Below are 23,830 nucleotides of genomic sequence, written 5' to 3'. Positions count from 1 at the left end.
TAAAGTGCTCACTAATCTTTCAAGAAGAAGAAATCCGATGAGTTGAATTAACAAAACCGCAAAGGAGAAGGAGAAGAAGAAGGAAATATTGAATGTTTGCTCTATTGCTAAGTACAGTATAAGCCACAAGAAGGAGACGTTATCAAGTGATTCAGTGTTTGTCTTGCCCGAGTTAGTTATTTCACGGTTATTGTTTTACATTTGTGTTTGTTGTTGGAGTTGTTAAAGTTACTACCACTGATTCGTCACATTTACTGTATTTTTGTTTTTCATTACTTTTTTGTTCTTGTTATGTGAGTCGAGTGGTCAGAGTGAATTGCCGCAATCTTCCTTTCCCATCGTATGTATTTGTTAATCCCTCTTCGTTATCGCTTTGTTGTTTTCCTGCTCATAAGAGAAAAAAGAAGGAAAGAAAAACTTTCACTATGGATGAGAAACTTCAAATATTAGAAAAGGTTGATTTGTACCACGGAACACGTGTTTCATTGGCACGTGAATTGCAGCTTCCTGTATCCATGATGAATACAATTGTGAAAAACAGAGGAAGCATTACATCAAGTGTTTCAGAATGCAAACCAAACTCAAGAAAAGGAAGTATGCATCATACTGCAAATACGAGAAAATGGAAAAAAATTGTAAAAATTTGGTTTGAAACTTCAAGAGCTGCAGGCATTCCAATTGATGGTGTACTCTTAAGGGAAAAGGCGCTTAAAGTGGCAAACATTCTTCGCATTGAAAATCTGTGGGGAATCTAATGCAGTTAGTGATGAAACTGTGGAAGAATGGACCGATAGAAGATTGCAGGAGCTGACCAAGGATTATGAACCCAGGAACATTTTTAACCTAGATGAAACCGGACTGTTCTTCAGTGTGTTGCCCAGCAAGACTTTGGCATTCAAAGGAGATAAATGCAATTGTGGGAAACACAACAAGATGAGGCTCACAGTGATGTTGGGAGCCAATGCTGATGGCTCTGAGAGGCTCCATCCCTATGTGATAGGGAAATCTAAAAAGCCCCGTTGCTTCAAGAATGTACTATGATTACCTACCGCCTACGATGCCAACCATAAAGCTTGGATAACCTCAGATCTTTTCCAACAGCAGTTAATTGCTCTGGATTCAAAAATGCGTGCACAAAATAGGAAGATCCTTCTTTTCATCGACCGCTGTCCTGCACATCCCGTGGATGTTAATTTGAGGAATGTGCAGTTAGAATTTCTTCCTGCTAGCAGCACACCTTTAAGTCACTTAATAGGAAGAATATGGTGCAGCAAATTTTATTCCTTATGGATGCTGGAAAGGATCCATCATCATTTAAAGTTTCAATCCTGGATGAGCTTCACTTCATTGCAAAGTCTTGGAAAGCCATGAAGCAGACTACCATTTCAAATTGTTTCTTGAAAGTAGGATTTTTTAAGAATCATGCCGAATCTCAGCTTCCAGAAGAGGAAGAAAACCTGCTACCTGATGTATGGAGAATGTTGCAGTCAGACTGCACTACTGAAGATTTTCTTTGGGTAGATGATTCTGCGATCACTGCAGAGGAAAGAAGTGTGGAGGAGTTGGTTGCTGAGCAAACAGCAGCCGAGTCTCCCACCAGTGAGTGATGAAGCAGAGGAAGACAGAAGTGATGCCTACCAGTTCTGATGCAAGTGCAGCAGTGGATGTTTTACGCAGGTATCTGTCATCTGTAGAGGGGGGTGAAAATAATTTTCATAACCTTTATGAGCTTGAAAAACAAATAGAGGTCATAAGAAATAAGAAATGTAAACAGAGATCGATTCTGGACTATTTTGGTAGGAAGCAGTGATTGTGTAGTTTTCCATCTGGAATAAATTTGTGTTGATGTTGTAAATACAGGTACAATAATGTTGTAAATACAGGTACAATAGCAGGAATTAAAATGTTTCATTCAGAGAAAATATTGCATCTTAGATAATTCTATAGCCATTCTAAGAAAGTAACTGCTGTAATAAAAGAATATATTACACAAATTTTTAGCCACCTACCGGTAACCTTCTCCTGGGCAAAGGATGAGCAGAATTACAAAGGCAGTGTAGTCAACAGTTAATTACTATAATGTATTAACTTATATGGACCTTTATTTGAGGTAAGTACAGTAAATCGATTGAGACTGAAATACTCTATAAATTAATAATATGCACTTGTGTAACATTTACCTTCTTTTCCAGAGCATTTTTATATATACATGTACAAGTTGTTTCCCCCGATTTACACATTCCCCCCTTTTACACCAATATTCCTTGGTCCCTTGAAAAGTGTAAAAGAGGGGTAATACTGTATACTATGCCTTAGAGTTATGTATGTATGTTCAGTCCGTCAGCAATGCCGCTGGTGGGATCCTCTACAGCTCTGCCATCAGCTGTCATAGATGGCCTAGGCATCACTGAAGAGGCGTACTAGGGAAATGAGGAGCGAGGTAGTTTCCCGTTGCTTTCCTCACCGAGCCAGAGTTGCTATTACATATCAGTCTGCCAAGCCCACTGAAATGCATACACCAACCGACCCTATGGGCAACATTTTCACACCATTCATAGCAGGGACTGACTGCATAAGGATTGGCATTACTAGCATCGCTCATACCTCAGTCACTTCCATATTGTCAAAGCCAAGGATAAGACAGAAACAGATCTATGAAAGCAACAAAATTACTCTAGCCCATACCAGCAGACACAGTGCACTGTAAACACTAGGTCCTGCCAGCAAAGGCATCTTAGAGCTATGCATAGGAGTAATTATAAAGTTACTACTGTAATTCGTCAAAGGTATGCATCAAACATTTTGATGAAAGGCACATAGTGCAGGAAGATTCGATGACATGGTCTGATGGTTCTATGCTAACTGTGAAACGTGATTGGTTAAAATTAACTAGCCGCCACACCCACAAATTTCGAAAAATTTGTCTATATATCTATGGAAAGTTTTGCCTCAAGAAAGAAAAGATCCCGAACAAAAGCAGAAGGAAATAGAAAAACGCATTCAAAATTACAAGAAAGAAGATGAACTACTGGACAACACTGATGGCTTCCAAGAAATAGCAAGGAATTTTGCAGTAAGTGTGTATCTGAACTAGAAAATGTGTATGCGAAAGTAAGCAATAACCAGCTTATTTTATTTACAGTTTGATGGTAAATTAGTTTCCAAAAATCAAAATATCTTTGATAATTAACCCTGATTTGACTTTCACTATTGTTACAGAAGATTTAGTGAAAAATGATAACTTACATATACAGTAGAACCTTGATAATTCTAAATTGGTTAATTCAAAATCTCGCCTAATTCAAAGAAGCTCTCTTTCTCGGAAATGTGAGATACGGTTTTGCATGTTATTTAAATTGTTTAATTCAAAACATGGATAATTTGTAATTCGAAGAACAATGTCAGTCCCATTACTAAAATTCAGACTTTTAATTCAAAACTGCCTTAACATTTAAAAAAAAAGTATTTTACAGAGTAATTTAAATTCAAAATTTCTTCCATCTTCCGGAACGTGCACGGGTAGCTATCTACACTTTCACTCACTTGGTGTGTGTACAGTGTGCATCATATGTGCTAAGTTCGAGTGAAATCATAATTATTTTGTACTCAACGTTTTAAGAACACCACAATATCACGTAGCAGGCAGTGTGCGGAGAAACATAATTCGCGAACATTGGCGATGCCGACAGTTGGCGAAAAAGCGTGGTTCATATAATCAATTCGTACGCACCGAACAGTATTGTCAGCACCGACGAAACTGCACATTTTAAAATTTTTAATGTCAAGCCCAAATGGACTTACGGTTTTAAAGGAGAGAAGTGCCAGCCGGGAAATCGCATAAGGGTAGGGTTCACTGTACTGTGTTGCAATGCACATGGAACCAAGAGACTTCCTTTGTCATGTGAAAGTTCCTTAAGCCACGAAGTTTTAAGGGTATCAGGCATTTTCTGTGCAAGTACAAGGCATCTAAAAATGCAAACGGTACAGTAATTCAACAGATAAAGCATCTGCACAGGAGAGCCAGCATATTTTGTCCTCATCTTTGAATTTTTTTCTTTCACTCCGTGAGGTTATGTTTCCCAGTGTTTTATTGAAGTGCATTATTGAATAATGTAAATGTACATTGTTGGATACATTTCAGGAACAGTGTTTTCCATGGCATTTGAAGGGTTTAAGCTGAGAATCAAGGTGATTGCATGCATTAACGGGTCTTAGAATACTTTGTGACGCGACGAGAGTTGGCATTTTGAATTACTAGACAAGGCGGCCATGGACAAGTGCCATGGCGGGAAATCGTACAACGATAGTCACAGTTCTATGTTGTAATGCAGAAGGAAGTGAGAGACTTTCTCCCCTTGTCACAGAAATGTTCGGAAAGCCACGTTGTTTTATGGGCGTCAGACACTTTCTGTGCAAGATCAAGGCATCTAAAATGCATACAGTACAGTAATCCAATGAATAAAGCACTTGCACAGGGGAGCCAGTACATATTTTTTCCTCGTCTTTGAATATTTTTACGTTTGCTGGCGAGTTGTCCAAGTGTATTATTTGAATAGTGTAAATGCACCTTGTTGGATGGATACATTTTGAATTTTTTTTTTTTTTTTTCATGACATTTGAAAGGATTAAACTATGAATCAAGGTTAATTGTGTTGTATGTCCTCCGCTCTCTTCGCTCAGCGCCAGCCAGCCGCACGCACGCAAGCGTGGATCATTCGAGACTCGACGCGCAGTCTTCAGTGCGCGTGTCTGTTACGTCGTGTGCAGTATATAAGGAGCTCCCTGTCTGTCACTCATGAGGATTCTCCCCAGTGTCCTGCTCCAGAATACACTGAACGAACACGGAGGCTACTCCTCTTAAAAATGTGTCTCGACCAGGTGGACGGAATTCTGGTAGTATGAGGTTTCACCTCAGGTCACTACTCCACTTTCCCGTTCCTTCATCCATGTCGAGCCCCGATGTAGTATGCCACACATCCCCAAGCTCACTCAAGCTCCGACACACACATTAGATTCTCTAATTGTGAACATAGCTTTCATTTAGTACAAGCTTATGAACTCAGACACTTCAAGTTAGAAGGAACTCTCTTAGCTAATCTATGCTAGTGCGAATGATAGTTTTCAACTATCACAAACTATATCTTCCCCAAGAACTATCTTTTCAAGACAGCAGTGAGTGTAAATACATTCAGAGTGTACATAGTGTATAGAAACAGAAACTCAAGATTAATCATCTACTTTGCTTCAAGACAATTTTATGTTTTATTCCTGTACATACTGTAGAATTCTGTGTGAAGCAAATAAATAAGTTGTGTTCTTGTAAACCTTATCTTGTTTACAACAAATTGCATGCAGTAACGGGTCTTAAAATACTTTGTGATGCCACCCGCCACCCAAGGGTGGCATTTCTGAATTACAATTCAGCAGTTAATTCAAAATCACGTAATTTGAAATCAGATTCTTGCGTCGCAACGACTTTGAATTAACAAGGTTTTACTGTATTTAACGTATGTAAATATTCTACAAGTTTGTAAATGGTCTCAGTTCAAACAATAATCAATCAATCAATCAATCAATCAATCATGGTCTGCATTTAGGGCATATTCCCTATTTGTTGTTTTCCTAGCCTTTTCTTAAATGATTTCAATGACATTGGAATTTTTTTGAACATTTCCCTTGGTAAGTTATTCCAATCCCTAACACCCCTTCCTATACATGAATATTTGCCCCAATTTGTCCTCTTGAATTCCAACTTTATCTTCATATTGTGATCTTTCCTACTTTTAAAGACGCCACTCAAACTTATTCGTCTACTAATGTCATTCCATGCCATCTCTCTGCTGACTGCTCAGAACATACCACTTAGTCGGGCAGCTAGTCTTCTTTCTCCCAATTCTCCCCCGCCCAAACTTTCAACATTTTTGTAACGCTACTCTTTTGTTGGAAATCACCCAGACTAAATCGAGCTGCTTTTCTTTGGATTGTTTTCCAGTTCTTGAATCAGGTAATCCTGGTGAGGGTCCCATACACTGGAAGCATACTCTAGCTGGGGGTCTCACCAGAGACTTATATGCCCTCTCCTTTACATCCTTACTACAACCTCCAAACACCCTTCGAACCATATGCAAAGATCTGTACCCTTTATTTACAATCCCATTGATGTGATTACCCCAATGGAGATCTTTCCTTATATTAACACCTAGATACTTACAATGATCCCCAAGAAGTACTTTCACCCCATCAACGCAGTAATTAAAACTGAGAGGACTTTTCCTATTTGTGAAACACAACCTGACTTTCAACCCCGTTTATCAACATACCATTGCTTGCTGTCCATCTCGCAACATTATCGAGGTCACGTTGCAATTGCTCACAATCTTGTAACTTATTTATTACTCTATACAGAATAACATCATCTGCAAAAAGCCTACCTCTGATTCCACTTCTTTACTCATATCATTTATATATATAAGAAAACATAAAGGTCCAATAATACTGCCCTGAGGAATTCCCCTCTTAATTATTACAGGGCCAGATAAAGCTTCGCCTACTCTAATTCTCTGAGATCTATTTTCTAGAAATATAGCAACCCATTCAGTCAACATTTGTCTAGTCCAATTGCACTCATTTTTGCCAGTAGTCTCCTATGATCCACCCTATCAAATGCTTTAGACAGGTCAATTGCGATACAGTCCATTTGACCTCCAGAATCCAAGATATCTGCTATATCTTGCTGGAATCCTACAAGTTGAGCTTCAGTGGAATAATCTTTCCTAAAACCGAATTGCCTTCTATCGAACCAGTTATTAATTTCACAAACATGTCTAATATAATCAGAAAGAATGCCTTCCCAAAGCTTACATGCAACGCATGTCAAACTTGCTGGCCTGTAATTTTCAGCTTTATGTCTATCACCCTTTCCTTTACACCCAGGGGCTACTATAGCAACTTGCCATTCATTTGGTATAACTCCTTGAAGCAAACAATAATAAAATAAGTACTTCAAGTATGGTACTATATCCCAACCCATTGTCTTCAGTACATCCCCAGAAATCTTATCAATTCCTGCCGGTTTTCTATTTTTCAACTTTTGTATCCTATCGTAAATATCATTGTCGTCATATGTAAATTTTAATACTTCTTTAGCATTAGTCTCCTCCTCAATCTGGACATTATCCTTGTAACCAACAATCTTTACATACTGCTGACTGAATACTTCTGCCTTTTGAAGATCCTCACATACACACTCCCCTTGTTCATTAATTATTCCTGGAATGTCCTTCTTGGAACTTGTTTCTGCCTTAAAATACCTATATATACTCTCCCATTTATCACTAAAATGTGTATGACTGCCAATTATGTTTGCCATCATGTTATCCTTAGCTGCCTTCTTTGCTAGATTCAATTTCCTAGTAAGTTCCTTCAATTTCTCCTTACTTCCACAGCCATTTCTAACTCTCTATCTTTCCAGTCTGCACATCCTTCTTAGTCTCTTTATTTCTCTGTTATAATAAGGTGGGTCTTTACCATTTCTTACCACCTTTAAAGGTACAAACCTGTTTTCACATTCCTCAACAATTGCTTTAAACCCATCCCAGAGTCTGTTTACATTTTTATTTATCGTTTTCCACTGATCATAGTTACTTTTTAAAAAATGCCTCATGCCTGCTTTATCAGCTGTATGGTACTGCCTAATAGTTCTACTTTTATGACCTTCCTTTCTAACACATTTATTTTTAGCTACAACAAGAACAGCTTCATGATCACTAATGCCATCTATTACTTCGGTTTCTCTACAGAGCTCATCTGGTTTTACCAGCACCACATCCAGGGTATTTTTCCCTCTAGTTGGTTCCATCACTTTCTGAACCAGCTGTCCTTCCCATATTAGCTTATTTGCCATTTGTTGGTCATGCTTCCTGTCGTTCGCATTTCCTTCCCAATTAACATTTGGTAAATTCAGATCCCCCATAGCCGATTATCTTATCAAATAATTCTGAATCCGTGTCAGCGCTACGCTTTCCCAGTCTGTACACTCCAAAAACATCAAGTTGCCTATTATCTTTAGAAATGAGCCTTACACCTAGAATTTCATGTTATTCATCTTTAACTTTTTCATAGCTTACAAATTCTTCTTTCAGCAGAATGAATACTCCCCTTTCCACCATTCCTATTCTACCTCTACGATACACTCTCCAATTCCGTGAGAAAATTTCTGCATCCATTATATCATTTCTCAACCATGATTCAACTCCTATTACAATATCTGGTAAATATATATCTATTAAATTACTTAATTCTATTCCTTTCTTTACAATACTTCTACAGTTCAACATTAAAATTTTTATGTCATCCCTACTTGACTTCCAGATCTCTGTACCCTTATCACCGCTCCCTAAACAACCCCGTTTCCCTGAATGTAACTTGATATTTCAACAGGGTGTCCCTTTAAGTGTTCGGAAGAGGGAAAAATTAGGAATTTTGAGTAACTTATAGATGATATTAAGGATGAAAATGATGACCAGAACGTTTGTGACAAAATGTAGTTTCTACAAAGAACAAATTAACTTATCCATGTCAAAACATGCTGCAACAAAGTGAACAGCAGGGCTGAGTGGCTCAAACGGCTGAGGCGCTGGCCTTCTGACCCCAATTTGGCAGGTTCGATTCTGGCTCAGTCCAGTGGTATTTGAAGGTGCTCAAATACCTCAGTCTCATGTTGGTAGATTTAATGGCACATAAAAGAACTCCTGCAGGACTAAATTTCGGCACCCCGGCATCTCCAAAAATCATAAAAGTAATTAGTGGGGCGTAAAGCAAATAATATTATTATTATTATTATTATTATTATTATTATTATTATTATTATTATTATTATTATTATTACAAAGCGAACAACACAGCGTAATTAAATTAGCACCTGATCTTGATAAAAGAAAGTATTGTTCCTGACTTCCTTGGAAAGGCAGAATGTGAATTCATGTGAGAGCGTTTTTGATGAAAAAAATGTGGCTGCTCTCAAATGATGTCAGCTAGAGCGTACTGACTACAATGTTGGGGGTGCTATTTGTTTTTCAAAGTTATAATTAAATGGTGGAAAATAATGATAGCAAATCATTCATTTAAAGGGATATATTGACAATTACTGCTGCTAGGTTGCATCTATGGATCATGATAATTATTTATTTTTGAAAAACTTTTTGTTATGGCTACAGAAATGGAATTATGTTTTAGTTCCAGTGGAAGGTGAAAAGATGAGGAAAAGAAACTGTGAACTCACATCAGATACTCAGTTAGCTCTGAATCACAATGTTAGTACTGTACTAGAAATAGTTGAGTATTTATTAAATGTGTTAAATTTCAAATACATGTTAGGTAAATTTCTGACAGAGGATTTCAAGGCTAGGTTTGGACAATATTGCCAAATGAGTGGATCTTGTTCATAATATTTCAGCTGCGCAAGTGATCGAATCAGAGAAAAAGTTCACAACTATTAGTACTATTAAGGTATTTTCTGCTAAACAATCTGTCGTAAAAATAAGAGATTTTAGTGTAAATGAAGAAGATATCGACCACGACGAAAATGATGAAACTTGTGATATGTCAGAGATTGAAAGAGTTATTCATGAACTTGATGTACATATAAGCGAAAATGATATTGTCAGCATTACGTACTTAGAAGGCTGTGTGTGTCAAATTACTTAAAGGCGGTAAGTGTGAAGGATATATTTCATTTTTTGTATTACTTGATAATACACCAATTCTTAGCTCTGACACTCTTTCCTATTATTTTAAAGCCATAGACAGAGTAAGCCTGAAATATCCAGCAGATGTTGTGATAAATACTTTAGTTACTGGTTTGAAGTGTTCAAAGTTATAATTAGCAAAAGGTTTGAATATTTATTCTTTAATTGTAAATGTCAGAGACCAGTACTAGGATCTGTGATGTTCAATCCCCGTGATAGTTTGGACTTTGATGCATGTCAATCATGTGACAAGGATTTAAATACGTTTAAAAGAAAGTGCATTTTTACGTTTACTAATGTCTTACTGATAATTATAGTAAGTTAATAAAGCAATAGGTGATGAAGGCAAAAAAAAAAAAAAAAAAACGTTGGGCAAGCTTATTAATAAGAAATAAATGAAGACTGGAGTTTGCGTTTTACATCCTATACTTTAGTAAATATTCTTCTAAAAATGTAAGGTTATTTATTTTTATCCTCCTCCTGTATACAGTTAAAGCAAAAAAAAAATATTTACAGTTAATCACAGCTAGGAAAAAAAAACAGTAATCAGAGCAGAACAACATAACACAGCAGAAGGCAGTGGGACAATCTATTGCTATGATGTCATAGAAGCAGCAGCACGGCCTGTGTATCGTGTGTGGTCTTGGTAAGAGGAACACCTGCTACCCCTAGATCGTGGGGCAGACAACATAAATCTACACCAGTGAGTCATGTCATACTTTCACTGAACTGTGCAGTAGACTGAACTGCAAATTATATGGGCTTTGAAATGGTAACCTGTAATATGCTGTAAATCAGTGTGGCATTCTAAGCATATTCTAAGGAACATGGCATTGCACCAAGAGGGTCACACTCTCACTGACCCACACTAATGAAACATCTTAATTACGCACAAGGAGAATGTTATTCATTCAAGTACTTGAGTAATCCAACCAACCTCCAGGCTTGACTTAACACTCAAATCCAAAATAAAATATTTGTGAATACCTGAAGCTTCAAATTATAGCCCATAGCTCAGTTCACAATGCCATAGTACATTTTCATAACACTCCACAGAACGCAAGGCAGCAGTAAGCGATTGACCAAAATACACAAACAAGACGCCGGTTTCATTGTCAGATGTGCCTGTCAACATTTACGCAATGTCAACGCAATCAAATTTTTCTGTCCATTGCCAGCATCTTCACTTCTTCATAAGAGCTGCAGTTCATTAACATCATGACGTTCTTGATGTAGGAAAGTCTTAGTCACCCTCTTCCCATTTTTCTAAGAACTTTCCCTTCTATTATGTTGGAAATGTACCTGTTTTGCCTCATTAGGTGGTCAAATATTTTCACCTTTCTTTTCTCTATTTCAATTATAGATGTCTCCTTTTGTTTACTCTTCTCAACACTATGGCGTTACTTTTTCTTTCAATCCAGCTCAGTTGGTTTAATTTTCTGCAGAACCCCAACACAGCTGCTTCTAGCAAGTCCTTTTCTTGTCTTTCCAGGGTCCATGTTTCACTCCCATATGTTAGTACACTCCACACAAAAGACGAACTACAGTAGAAGTCCACTATAGCGAGTACGGCATATAATGAAAACTCCATTATAGCGACGACTTTTTCTGTCCCTTCAAAATTCCTATATTAAACTGTGTATCGTCCTTCGGTTACAGCGAGAAACCTATCACTGGAGCATCCATTATTACGGGGCGATTAAGCGCGGGCGATTTTTTTCCGTTACCGATATTTATGCACCCCAGCGATGATATTGCATGCGATCGATTACCTTCAGCATCGTTTCCTCGCTATGTATACCAGCGATTTCTCTCATCGACATTCGAAGGCGATTATAATCTATTAGCTTCATTACCGTATTGATTAGTATCACAGTATAAAGATAATTGAAAAGTCACCACCTTATCAATACACAGATTTATTTACTTCAAAATTGGTAAATTAGGTCAAGACCGGTTTCGACCCCAAAGGGATCATCTTCAGTTGACATACATATAAAAAAGATATATAAAAAACATCACATGTAAAATATTAATCTTTTAGTTAATTCAATTGAGTCAAAAAATTTAGTCAAAAAAATTTTTCTTGTGTGTGTGTTTAGAATGTTGGTGGGTACATCTTAGTTTGAAAACATGTGTGTGAGATTTATAGGCTCACTATGTCTAAATTATTGCATACATAGGTCCTATACTTCTTTACATACAGTGTCAAAATTATTACATTTAATATAATTTATCTATTTGATGAAAGCACTGGCAAACTGCTTACTGAAATGGTAAAGTGTGTACATTTTTAGTTTAAAAGTACATGTTGTTTGTTACATGTTGTCATATTACAATTTGTATTACAAAGTATAGAATAAAATTATTCTTGCATTTGTGCAGATTGATAATAGTGAGACTATTGTAGGGTCTTCAAAAAATACCGTTGTTTGAGGTATGTCACTGTATATCTGCTTTTTTGGAATGTCAATAGCCTAGTTACATTCTTATATATAAGTTATGAAATTTCACTTTTTATGGTTCAGTCAAATGGAAGAAACAGAATAACCTTGTTAATTTAGATTCTTCATGACTAAAATACAAGTATGTGGTACCTTCTGTACTTGTTTTAGATATTAAAATGGGGTTTACATTTATTGACATTAGTTCTATGGTTTGTTACCATTTGTAAAGTTGTGGTCTAATATGAAAGCCAGTTGGAAATGTTTAAAGTTAGTCTGATGGGAAAGGGTTCAATCCCTTGTTTATATTGTTTATTTTTGCCGCTTGTACAAGCATGGGATGATCTAGTTAAAATGAACTCTTTTATACCTAAAATATTGGTATATGGTAGCTTATTAAAATAAATTCTTTACATTAAAAGTACTGATATGTAGTGCTATATGTGCACATTTTTCAAACTAAGATAGGGTTAACATAGATTAACAACAGTACTATGGGTTGTTACCGTTTGGGAGATTATAATCTGATATAACTGGTCAGTTAGAAATGTATGAAATGTTTACATAAATAGGACCAAATATATATTTATACTATATTGCTTTGCCTCTTTTTACAAGTGAATTACGTGATGTAGTATAACATTGTTGCAATTTTGTAAGCTGCTGCTGTTGTTGGAGTTATCTTGGGATTCTGTATGTCGTTAGGAAAACATTTTCTTTTTTTCGCGTGTCGTTACTAGTTGAATGGGTGACTATTGTGAAGTGGAGTGCGTTTGAAATGTTGTGCGTCTTGGTAAAGTTGCACGTTTGTTGTGGCGTGGAGGCTTCTATATGTTGTAAAATAATGTATCTGCAAGCAGAAATAATAAGTGTATAATATGACGTGTTGTAGAGGTGTGGAGAGTAAGTTATGTCGTATCACTTACGTTAAATGTTGAGACCGTGTATTCTGCGTGGCTGCCTGTCGGGATCTGTTGCGTGTTATTCTGGGGCTGTAATTTGCGGTGGCGGAGGGGAGGTTTGAAGGGATGGGTGGAGCGCTTGTGACGGGAGTACAAATTTACAAACATCAATAACGACATGCAAATCCTTAATACTAATCCAAAAAGCCCCTTGCTCAGTATACTAGAAGAATTCTACATAAACCTAGATAAATACATCAACCCAGATTTTAACTTGAACGAAAATACAGACAAAAACAATATTCTTTTCCACGCCGCTATTCCCCTCCTATCAGATTATTATTTAAAAAGAATCAACAAACAACAATCCATACATACAAATAAAGCGCTCCAAGATCTCCCCTCCTCCAACCCCACTCCCGTCACAAGCGCTCCACCCATCCCTTCAAACCTCCCCTCCGCCACCGCAAATTACAGCCCCAGAATAACACGCAACAGATCCCGACAGGCAGCCACGCAGAATACACGGTCTCAACATTTAACGTAAGTGATACGACATATAACTTACTTTCCACATCTCTACAACACACCATATTATACACTTATTATTTCTGCTTGCAGATACATTATTTTACAACATATAGAAGCCTCCACGCCACAACAAACGTGCAACTTTACCAAGACGCACGACATTTCAAACGCACTCCACTTCACAACAGTCACCCATTCAACTAGTAACGACACGCGAAAAAAAGAAAATGTTTTCCTAACGACATACAGAATCTCTTTTTTTTTTTGTTGCTAGGGGCTTTACGTCGCACCGACACAGATAGGTCTTATGGCGACGATGGGATAGGAAAGGCCTAGGAGGTGGAAGGAAGCAGCCGTGGCCTTAATTAAGGTACAGCCCCAGCATTTGCCTGGTGTGAAAATGGGAAACCACGGAAAACCATCTTCAGGGCTGCCGATAGTGGGATTCGAACCTACTATCTCCCGGATGCAAGCTCACAGCCGCGTGCCTCTACGCGCACGGCCAACTCGCCCGGTCATACAGAATCTCAAGATAACTCCAACAACAGCAGCAGCTTACAAAATTGCAACAATATTATACATCACGTAATTCACTTGTAAAAAGAGGCAAAGCAACATAGTATAAATATGTATTCGGTCCTATTTATGTAAACATTTCATACATTTCTAACTGACCAGTTATATCAGATTATAATCTCCCGAACAGTAACAACCCATAGTACTGTTGTTAACCTATGTTAACCCTATCTTACGTTTGAAAAATGTGCACATATAGCACTACATATCAGTACTTTTAATGTAAAGAATTTATTTTAATAAGCTACCATATAACAATATTTTAGGCATAAAGAGTTCATTTTAACTACATCATCCCATGCTTGTACAAGCGGCAAAAATAAACAATATAAACAAGGGATTGAACCCTTTCCCATCAGACTAACTTTAAACATTTCCAACTGGCTTTCATATTAGACCACAACTTTACAAATGGTAACAAACCATAGAACTAATGTCAATAAATGTAAACCCCATTTTAATATATAAAACAAGTACAGAAGGTACCACATACTTGTATTTTAGTATTAAGGATCTATTTTAATAATGTACTATATACCAGTATTTTAGTCATGAAGAATCTAAATTAACAAGGTTATTCTATGTTTCTTCCATTTGACCGAACCATAAAAAGTGAAATTTCATAACTCTTATAATTATAAGAATGTAACTAGGCTATTGACATTTCAAAAAAGCAGATATACAGTGACATACCTCAAACAACGGTATTTTTTGAAGACCCTACAATAGTCTCACTATTATCAATCTGCACAAATGCAAGAATAATTTTATTCTATACTTTGTAATATAAATTGTAATATGACAACATGTAACAAACAACATGTACTTTTAAACTAAAAATGTACACACTTTACCATTTCAGTAAGCAATTTGCCAGTGTTTTCATCAAATAGATAAATTATATTGAATGTAATAATTTTGACACTGTATGTAAAGAAGTATAGGACCTATATACGCAATAATTTAGACATAGTGAGCCTATAAATCTCACACACATGTTTTCAAACTAAGATGTACCCACCAACAATCTAAACACAAAAAAAAAATTTTTTGACTAAATTTTTTGACTCAATTGAATTAACTAAAAGATTAATATTTTACATGTGATGTTTTTGTATATATCTTTTTTATATGTATGTCAACTGAAGATGATCCCTTAGGGGTCGAAACCGGTCTTTACCTAATTTACCAATTTTGAAGTAAATAAATCTCTGTATTGATAAGGTGGTGACTTTTAAATTATCTTTATACTATTCGAAAGCGATGTCGGAGTCGATTAGTAATATCCGTCGACAGCTGTTCCGTGAAGAAAATTCGAAATGAAAGAGAACATTTTTTCGTAATAAATGCGTAAATAACATGTCCGATAACGGTTGTTAACTCATTAAAAATTAAGGCTGACTAAACGACCGCTTAATTTTGAGGCTAAATACTGCAATTAAATAAGAATGTGATACACCTCGAGATATGGCAGAGTACCGTACATCACTGATTTCAGAGGACATATATCTTCTCATGTCTAGTTACGGCGAGGAGTTTATTTCTCTACATGCGTTTCAAATATGTTTTCATGATAGGCTACATATACGGTTAGGTTAGGTGACTCTGTTTGAAGAAGAAAGCGAGGTGTTTGCCACAGAAATCTCTGGAGTGATACCGTATTTCTCCAAATCCAAGACTTTTTTCTCAGAATCTCATGCGAAAACTCGAGGATTGTAGCATTCGCGGCCTAACAGTAAGTTAATGGATACCACTGGCAACTACCGCGGTAACCACGCTGCTTCTTTTCACACGCGCACAGCACTCATTGACAATAAACGACCACCTCTTTTTACTACACATCGCTAGCCGCGACAATCGCTTGTACAGCGCCTGTGTTTTTCTCAAACCTGCAGAATGGCATCAAAACATGCTACCCTTCGAATTCTTAGAAAAACCATAGCTACTCAGTGGCAGAGTCATAACACGTCTACTGTACTTGACGCTTAGTGAAATTAAGGTTTATAGACTGCAGGAATATTTTCGTGATGGATAGTCATATTGTAAAGATACGTGGAAAAGGTATTGCCGGCAAATTTTCAACGGGCTCTAGACGATATTATGATGCCAATTTTAAGTTAATGTTTATTAAACACTCGGAATTGTAGAATAATTGTGCAGCCGCAAGAAAATACGGCATAGGCCTAACTAAAGGCAATATTTGGCATTAGCGTGAAGACAAAGAGTTAAAATAAATGCGTACTTTACAAAAAATGCATTCAGTGGTCCACAACAAGGACGCTTTAAAGAAGTCGAAGATGAAATTGTGAGGTATGTGCACGAAAAACGCAAGGGCGGAATGGCCATACCGTGGTGCAATAAACTTCTTCGTTGACTATCAACGTTCGCAATTAGGCCTATACATCGCTAGCCGCTGAATTTGCCCGAACCCGACAAGCGAGACGTGCGTTTAGCGGTAGCCGGTTATATCTGACGCTGCGTACAAGTAACCGTTTTATAGACAGCAAGAATAATTTCCTGATGGATCGTTGTATTGTAGAGACGCATGGAGTAGGTATTTCCGGAAAATTTTCAACGAGTTCTCTTCGGTATTATGATGCCAATGTTAAGTTAACGGTCCTTAAACCCGCGGAAATAAAGAATAATTGTGCAGCCGCAAAAAAAAATACGGCGTAATGAAAGTCAAAGTTCGCCGTCAAAAAATAGTCTAAAATGCGTAGGCCTACTGTACAAGAAGGCATTCATATGATTTTGCAAACTTCTTTTTGAGCCTCATTTAAATTTTTTGAAGGAAAAAGTGGGGTTCATCTTGGATTCGGAGAAATATGGTACCGATACTATATTTTTTTCAGAATGTAATTAAACATACACTTTCACGTAGTATCAGATTACGAAAAATATCAAACAAGTAAGCCGTAGTGTGGATATCACCTGCGAAAACGCAAGTTTTGAACAAACTGACTGCCGTTTCATACCGATTTTAATGTGCATGAAGGGTTTTCCAACTTTCATACAAAAATCGGATACAACGACAATCTGTTATAGCGAGTAAATTTTTCGCTGTTATGAATTCTCGCTATAAAGGACTTCTATACTTACTGGTTTCACACAAGATAAACTTCTTGCGGGTTTCAAGACTTCATGACATACCTTCTTACTGCCAAGGTAAAGAAATCTGAAATTTTGTCTAGTTTGATTCTTTCCAGTCTTATTACTGCTTCCTGTCTATGATTTGCTCAAAATTATTGTCATAGTCTCTTTGATGCTTATTTTGAGCTCCAATTTGCCTAAAGATTTATAATTTGTGGCATCTTGTTCATGACCTTTCTGTTTCTGCAATAATAGTGATGTTACCTGCAAATCTTACACTGTGTAATAGTTTTCCATTTCATTTAATTCTTTTGTATATTCTTTCCGGGCACTTATGTGCCTGCATCAACTGAAACTTGCAGTAATAATTCATGACTAGATACAAACTTTGAGACTATAAAAATACATGTAAAGACTACAACTCTAGAAGAAGGAATTCTGAAATGCTTACTACATACCTTTTCTTCTTCACGTTCTGCATCTTGTGGATCTCCTGAAGATTTCAGCACCAGCCTTTCTATTTCTTGGTTGAGCCCTTCTATTGAGCTTCTCATGGGTGGTCGAGGCACAATTGGCTTAACTGGAATGTTCACTGGAACTGCTTTTGAATGGGATGCTATTGCTGAACCTGAAGAGTCAAATACATAAAAATAATAAAACACTGAAGGTACCCCACAATAAACCAGCCTTACAAGTTAATGAAATACAATTCCAGAACAACAACCCACATTCTGCTTCAAAAAAAAAGAAAAGATATAAGTTGAAATATGTTACTAGTGGAATGACATGAAATTTTCTACACATAGACTTCCAAAATTCACTTAAAATTTTCTCTGCAAATTTTCTTTCTTATGAATGAATGAATGAATGAATCAAAAAAGAAAGAAAGAAAGAAAGAAAGAAAGAAAGAAAGAAAGAAAGAAAGAAAGAAATCCATCCACCTTCATTATAAAGTTGTGCCTTTCAGCATTCAGTCTGTAAGCACCTGAGAATTAACTAAATGCCTCCACAAACCTATAATTGCAACTAGCTCTGTGGCCTCGTTTAGTTCTACATCTTTTATCACTATGTCATTAAGCAAAAAGAGTCTTAACGCTGTCACCTTGGTCTCGCTCTACTTCTCTTCCTCTCCATGGCTGAACCCCCTTATCTCCTAAGTAACCTATCCTCTTCCATTCACCCCCATATAACCCCACCATCTAAACCAGTTTAAATATACAGCTTCAGCCATTAAGTTTATTCCTAACTTCGCTTTTACCTCCTCATTCTGAGCATCTTACTTGCCATTGTTCCCACATGTTCGTACCAGAAATTATTCTCGCTACTTTCATGTCCGTTACTTCCAACGTTTGAAAAAGATATCCAGAGTCTGCCCAGCTATCACTCACATAAAGTAAAATCTATCTAAAAAGCAGATCGGTATAAACATAGTTAATTCACACACTTTTCCTGATGAAAAATATAGGTAAAATTTAGGATGTGTAAATTATTCACTGAATTCCATTTATTGTTTTTGTTTATTTTTTTTAGAATTTGTGTTACAATGCACTGAAAGAGATGTCTTATGGTGACAATACGACAGGAAGGGGCTAGGAGTGGGAAGGAAGCGACCATGGCCTCAATTAAGGTATAGCCCCAGCATTGGCCTGGTGTAAAAATGGGAAAACACAGAAAACCATCTTCAGGGCTGCCAAGAGAAGGGTTCAAACTCACCATCTCCAGAATACAAGCCAACAGCTACATGACCCAAACCGCATAGCCACTGGCTTGGTCACCAAATTCTAACATGAGAAATATTTATTAACGAAAAAAAACTTGCAAACTAACGTACATAAAGTATGGTATAAACACAAAAAGTTGATGAAAGTCTGCATCTTTTTTTAATTTTTTTTTTTTTTTGCCCTCTTTTACTGGGCATCATCAGCCTTATTCAATCCTAAAACGAACATTGGTCTGAGGACTTTATCCAATTTATATAAACTATACTGTTGAACTCTTAATAGTATTGACACTGTGGTTCATTATATTTACAGTATAAAGATATTTTTAAAAATATATACACACATTAAAATCACTTTAAAAATATTAAAATGTTTGTCTTAAAAAGATTTTTTGTATCACATTATTTCTTAAAAGTAACTTGTGTCTGAATCTGAAATGGATCCTCTTCGTGAAATGCTTGAACAATAGGCAACACTTGGGGACCAAGTATCAAACCCAAGGCATCAATGGATAGGATTAGTATGATAAAACTTGCATGTTAGGGTGAGATCTGTTTTAAAAAAACATAAGGGTTAAAAATGTGTAGTCAAACTGAAGACGATATGGATTAAGTTATCATAATATGTTTGGTAAAAATCTTCATATAATAATGAGTGTTAGAAGGCATTGGGGTGTTGGTCAGAATCGCTGCTAAAACTATTCTAACTACAACTATTTTTTTATAGTTTGATGGGATTTAAAGCAAGAACATGTAGCTGATTCACTACCTGTTGTCAGTGTAATCCAATCTGAAGTTCCGTTCACATCTGGTGGGTTATTAGAAGATAGGTGATATTATGGCTGAAGTTATAGAAACTTTACCTGGCCCTGCCCTTAAAATCTGGTAGTTTCTACGTTTATTTAACCACGCAACAGAGGATTGTATTGAATAGGTGGTGTAATAAAATAATCCTTGTGTAAACTTAGCGATAAAGTTCTTCAATACAGAACAATGACGAGAATAATGGTTTGTAACATACCACTTAGTCGAGCAGCTCGGCTCCTTTCTCCCAAGTCTTCCCAGCCCAAACTTTGCAACATTCTTGTAACGCTACTCTTTTCTCGGAAATCACACAGAACAAATTGAGCTGCTTTTCCTTGGATTTTCTCCAGTTCATGAATCAAGTAATCCTGGTGAGGGTCCCAAACACTGGAATCATACTACAGTTAGGGTCTTACCAGAGACTTATATGCCCTCTCCTTGACATCCTTACTACAACCCTTAAATACCCTCATAACCATGTGCAGAGATCTGTACCCTTTATTTACAATCATATTTATGTGATTACCCCAACGAGGATCTTTTCTTATATTAAGACCTAGGTACTTACAATGATCCCCAAAAGGAATTTTCACCCCATCAACAAAGTAATTAAAACTGAGAGAACTTTTCCTATATGTGAAACTCACAACCTGACTTTTAACCCTGTTTATCATCATACCATAGGGACTACCTGGATGAGGCGGTACAGGCATGCTCGGTTCGCCCGGAAGTGCACGAGTTTGAATCCCAGTCAGGAAGTCGTAAAAATTTAAGAAAAGAGATTTCCACTTTCAGAGATGCATATGGCCCTGAGGTTCACTCAGCGTACACCAAAAATGAGAACCAGGTTAATTCCTGGGGGCAAAGGCAGCCGGGCGTAGAGCTAACCACTCTACACCATCAAGTGCAGAGGTTGCCGATAGTGGAAGCCTGTTCAACTCACAACATTATTAAAGTCATTTTCCAGTTGCTCACTATCTTTTAACTTATTTATTACTCTGCCCAGAATAACATCATCTGCTAAAAGCCTTATCTCTGAATCCACTTCTTTACACATATCATTGATATATGTAAGAAAACATAAAGGTCCAATAATACTGCTTTGAGGAATTCCCCTCTTAATTATTACAGGGACAGATAAAATTCGCCTACTCTAATTCTCCGAGTTCTATTTTCTAGAAACATAGCCACCCATTCAGTCACTCTTTTGTCAAGTCCAATTGCACTCATTTTTGCCAGTAGTCTCCCATGATTGACCCTATCAAATGCCTTTGATCGGTCAATCGCGATACAGTCCATCTGACCTCCAGAATCCAGGATATCTGCTATATCTTGCTGGAATCCTACAAGTTGAGCTTCAGTGCTAAACTGCCTTCTATCAAACCATTTATTAATTTTGCAAACATGTCTAATATAATCAGAAAGAATGCTTTCCCAAAGCCTACATGCCATGCATGTCAAACTGACTGGCCTGTTATTTTCGGCTTTATGACTATCTCCCTTTCCTTTATACCAGGGGCTACTATAGCAACTCTCAATTCATATGGTATAGCTCCTTCATGCAAACAATAATCAAGTAAGTACTTCAGATATAGTACATTATACCAACCCATTGTCTTTAGTATATCCCCCAAAACCTAATCAATTTGAGCTGCTTTTCTAGATTTCAACTTTTGTATCTTACTGTAAATGTCACTGCTGCCATAGGTAAATGTTAGTACTTCTTTAGTATAAGTCACCTCCTCTATCTGGACATCATCCTTGTAACCAAAAATCTTTACATACTGCTGACTGAAGATCCTCCCATACACACCTGCCCCTGTTCATTAATGATTCCTGGAATATCCTTATTGCAACTAGTTTCTGCCTTAAAGTACCTATACATACACTTCCATTCTTCAATAAAATTTGTATGTCTGCCAATTATGCTTGGCGTCATGTTATCCTTGGCTGACTTCTTTGCTAGATTCCATTTCCTAGTAAGTTCCTTCAATTTCTCCTTACTTCCACAGTACTATTTCTTTCCAACCTGCACCTCCTTGTTAGTCTCTACTTTTCTGTTATAATATAGTGGATCTTTACAATTCCTTACCACCTTTAAATGTACAAACCTACATTCACATTCCTCAACAATTGCTTTAAACCCATCCCAGAGTCTGTTTACATTTTTATTTACCGTTTTCCACCGATCATAGTTACTTTTTAAAAACTCCCTCATGCCTGTTTTATCAGCCATATGGTACTCACTAATAGTCCTAATTTTAATATCTTCCTTTCTTTCACATTTATTTTTAACTACCACCAAAACAGCTTAGTGATCACTAATACCATCTATTACTTCGGTTTCTGTATAGAGTTCATCTGGTTTTACCAGCACCACATCCAGATATTCTTCCCTCTAGTTGGTTCCATCACTTTCTGAACCAAATGCCCTGTCCATATTAACTTATTTACCATTTGTTGTACCTTCCAAATTGACATTTGGTAAATTGAGATCATACAATAATAATATAAATGGTCCATTATTGGACATTATATATTTTCCAGCTAACTCATTCCTGGTTGCAAGCATTTCGCCCCAGTGTGCTAAGTTGGGCTCATCAGTTGGTAAATAGCACACCCACCAAGACGCATGGCTAGTGCATACCGTGGAGGTCACTGCGTAGGCTACTTGGAACCACCAGTAGTGCCAATGCACTATGAGAGACTTTGTATCATTACCAAAATTTGATGCCTGCCTGGCCATCAGATGATATATCAATATCAAATTGAGATCACCTGCTACAATCACGTTCCTTTCCTAATCGTTTCCCCACATAGCTGATTATCTTATCAAATAATTCTGAATCAGCGTCTGCTCTATCCTTGCCCGGTCTGTACACTCCAAAAATATCAAGTTGCCTATTACCTTTAGAGATGAGCCTTTCACCTAGAATTTCATGTTTGCCATCTTTAACTTTTTCGTAGCTTACAATTTCTTCTTTCACCTGAATGAATACTATCCCTCCCAACATTCCTATCCTATCTCTACAATACACACTCCAGTTCCATGAGAATATTTCTGCATCCATTATATCATTTCTCAGCCATGATTCAACTATTACAATAACTGGTAAGTATACATCTATTAAATTACGTAACTCTATTCCTGACTTTATAATACTTCTACAGTTGAGCACTAAAATTTTCATGTCATCCCTACTCGACTTTCTCCCTGTACCCTTGTCACCGCTCCCTGGGCCACCCCGTTTCCCTGAATGTACCCTCCTATAACCCTTCTAAAAAATTTCCTAACTTATATGTACCACTGCTGTTTAAGTGAAGGCCATATGAACGCAGATCCCTATCTCCTACCCACCCATTAGGATCTAGAAATCTCACTCCCAGTTCCTCACATACCCACTCAATAGTCTCATTTACCGTATTTACTTGCGTATTAGACTCTTTTTTTCCCTTCTTTTACAGCCAAAAATAGTAAAGGGGGGTCCAATATGTGATAACCTCAAAATTTTGTGCAGTGAGCACATGACTTCTAGGCTATAAAGAGCTATAAATTGTACGTGTAAACATTCTATGCTATAATTTAACAAACTTAGAATGTATTAGTTTACAATGGCTATTTTCATCAGAAGGCAGTTTTTCTAAACGTAAAAAGACAATAAATGGTGAACACGACTTTTAGGCCTACGGTACATATAAAAGTCTGTTTCAGTTACTCATATCATGTCATTCGTTACATCTTGTTAATTCCTCTGGTGAGACTTACATTAGGAAGGGCATATGGCCGTAAAAACTCGCGACAGAGATTCGTCTCACTTCATACTTGACCCCATAGATAAAAGGGATAACGGTATCATATTATTAAATAATTAAATATTGATACAAAAGAACTTAATGGCCAGTCATTTGTCTCTGTCAGTTCAGCAGTAGGCCTACCACACAGTAAACCTGATCACTGCTTTCATTTGAATTATCGCTGTGCGTGGCCAACTTCCATGCCCTGCTACCGGCGTGTCG

General features: G+C 37.0%; 1 protein-coding gene across 3 annotated transcripts in view; it reads right to left on the bottom strand.

Moving 5' to 3' along the window:
* LOC136864799 (protein FAM117B) overlaps positions 1-23,830 on the bottom strand; it is a 467,979-nt gene that overhangs the window by 364,147 nt on the left and 80,002 nt on the right. For all 3 annotated transcript variants that reach the window (XM_068225929.1, XM_067142204.2, XM_068225930.1), the window contains exon 5: positions 17,748-17,917. In XM_068225929.1, the coding sequence (XP_068082030.1) occupies positions 17,748-17,917 (170 nt within the window). The remainder of the gene's footprint in view (positions 1-17,747; positions 17,918-23,830) is intronic.

The sequence above is a fragment of the Anabrus simplex genome, chromosome 2 (assembly GCF_040414725.1).
Source record: "Anabrus simplex isolate iqAnaSimp1 chromosome 2, ASM4041472v1, whole genome shotgun sequence".
Lineage (NCBI taxonomy): Eukaryota > Metazoa > Arthropoda > Insecta > Orthoptera > Tettigoniidae > Anabrus > Anabrus simplex.
This window is presented reverse-complemented; position numbering and strand designations above follow the sequence as displayed.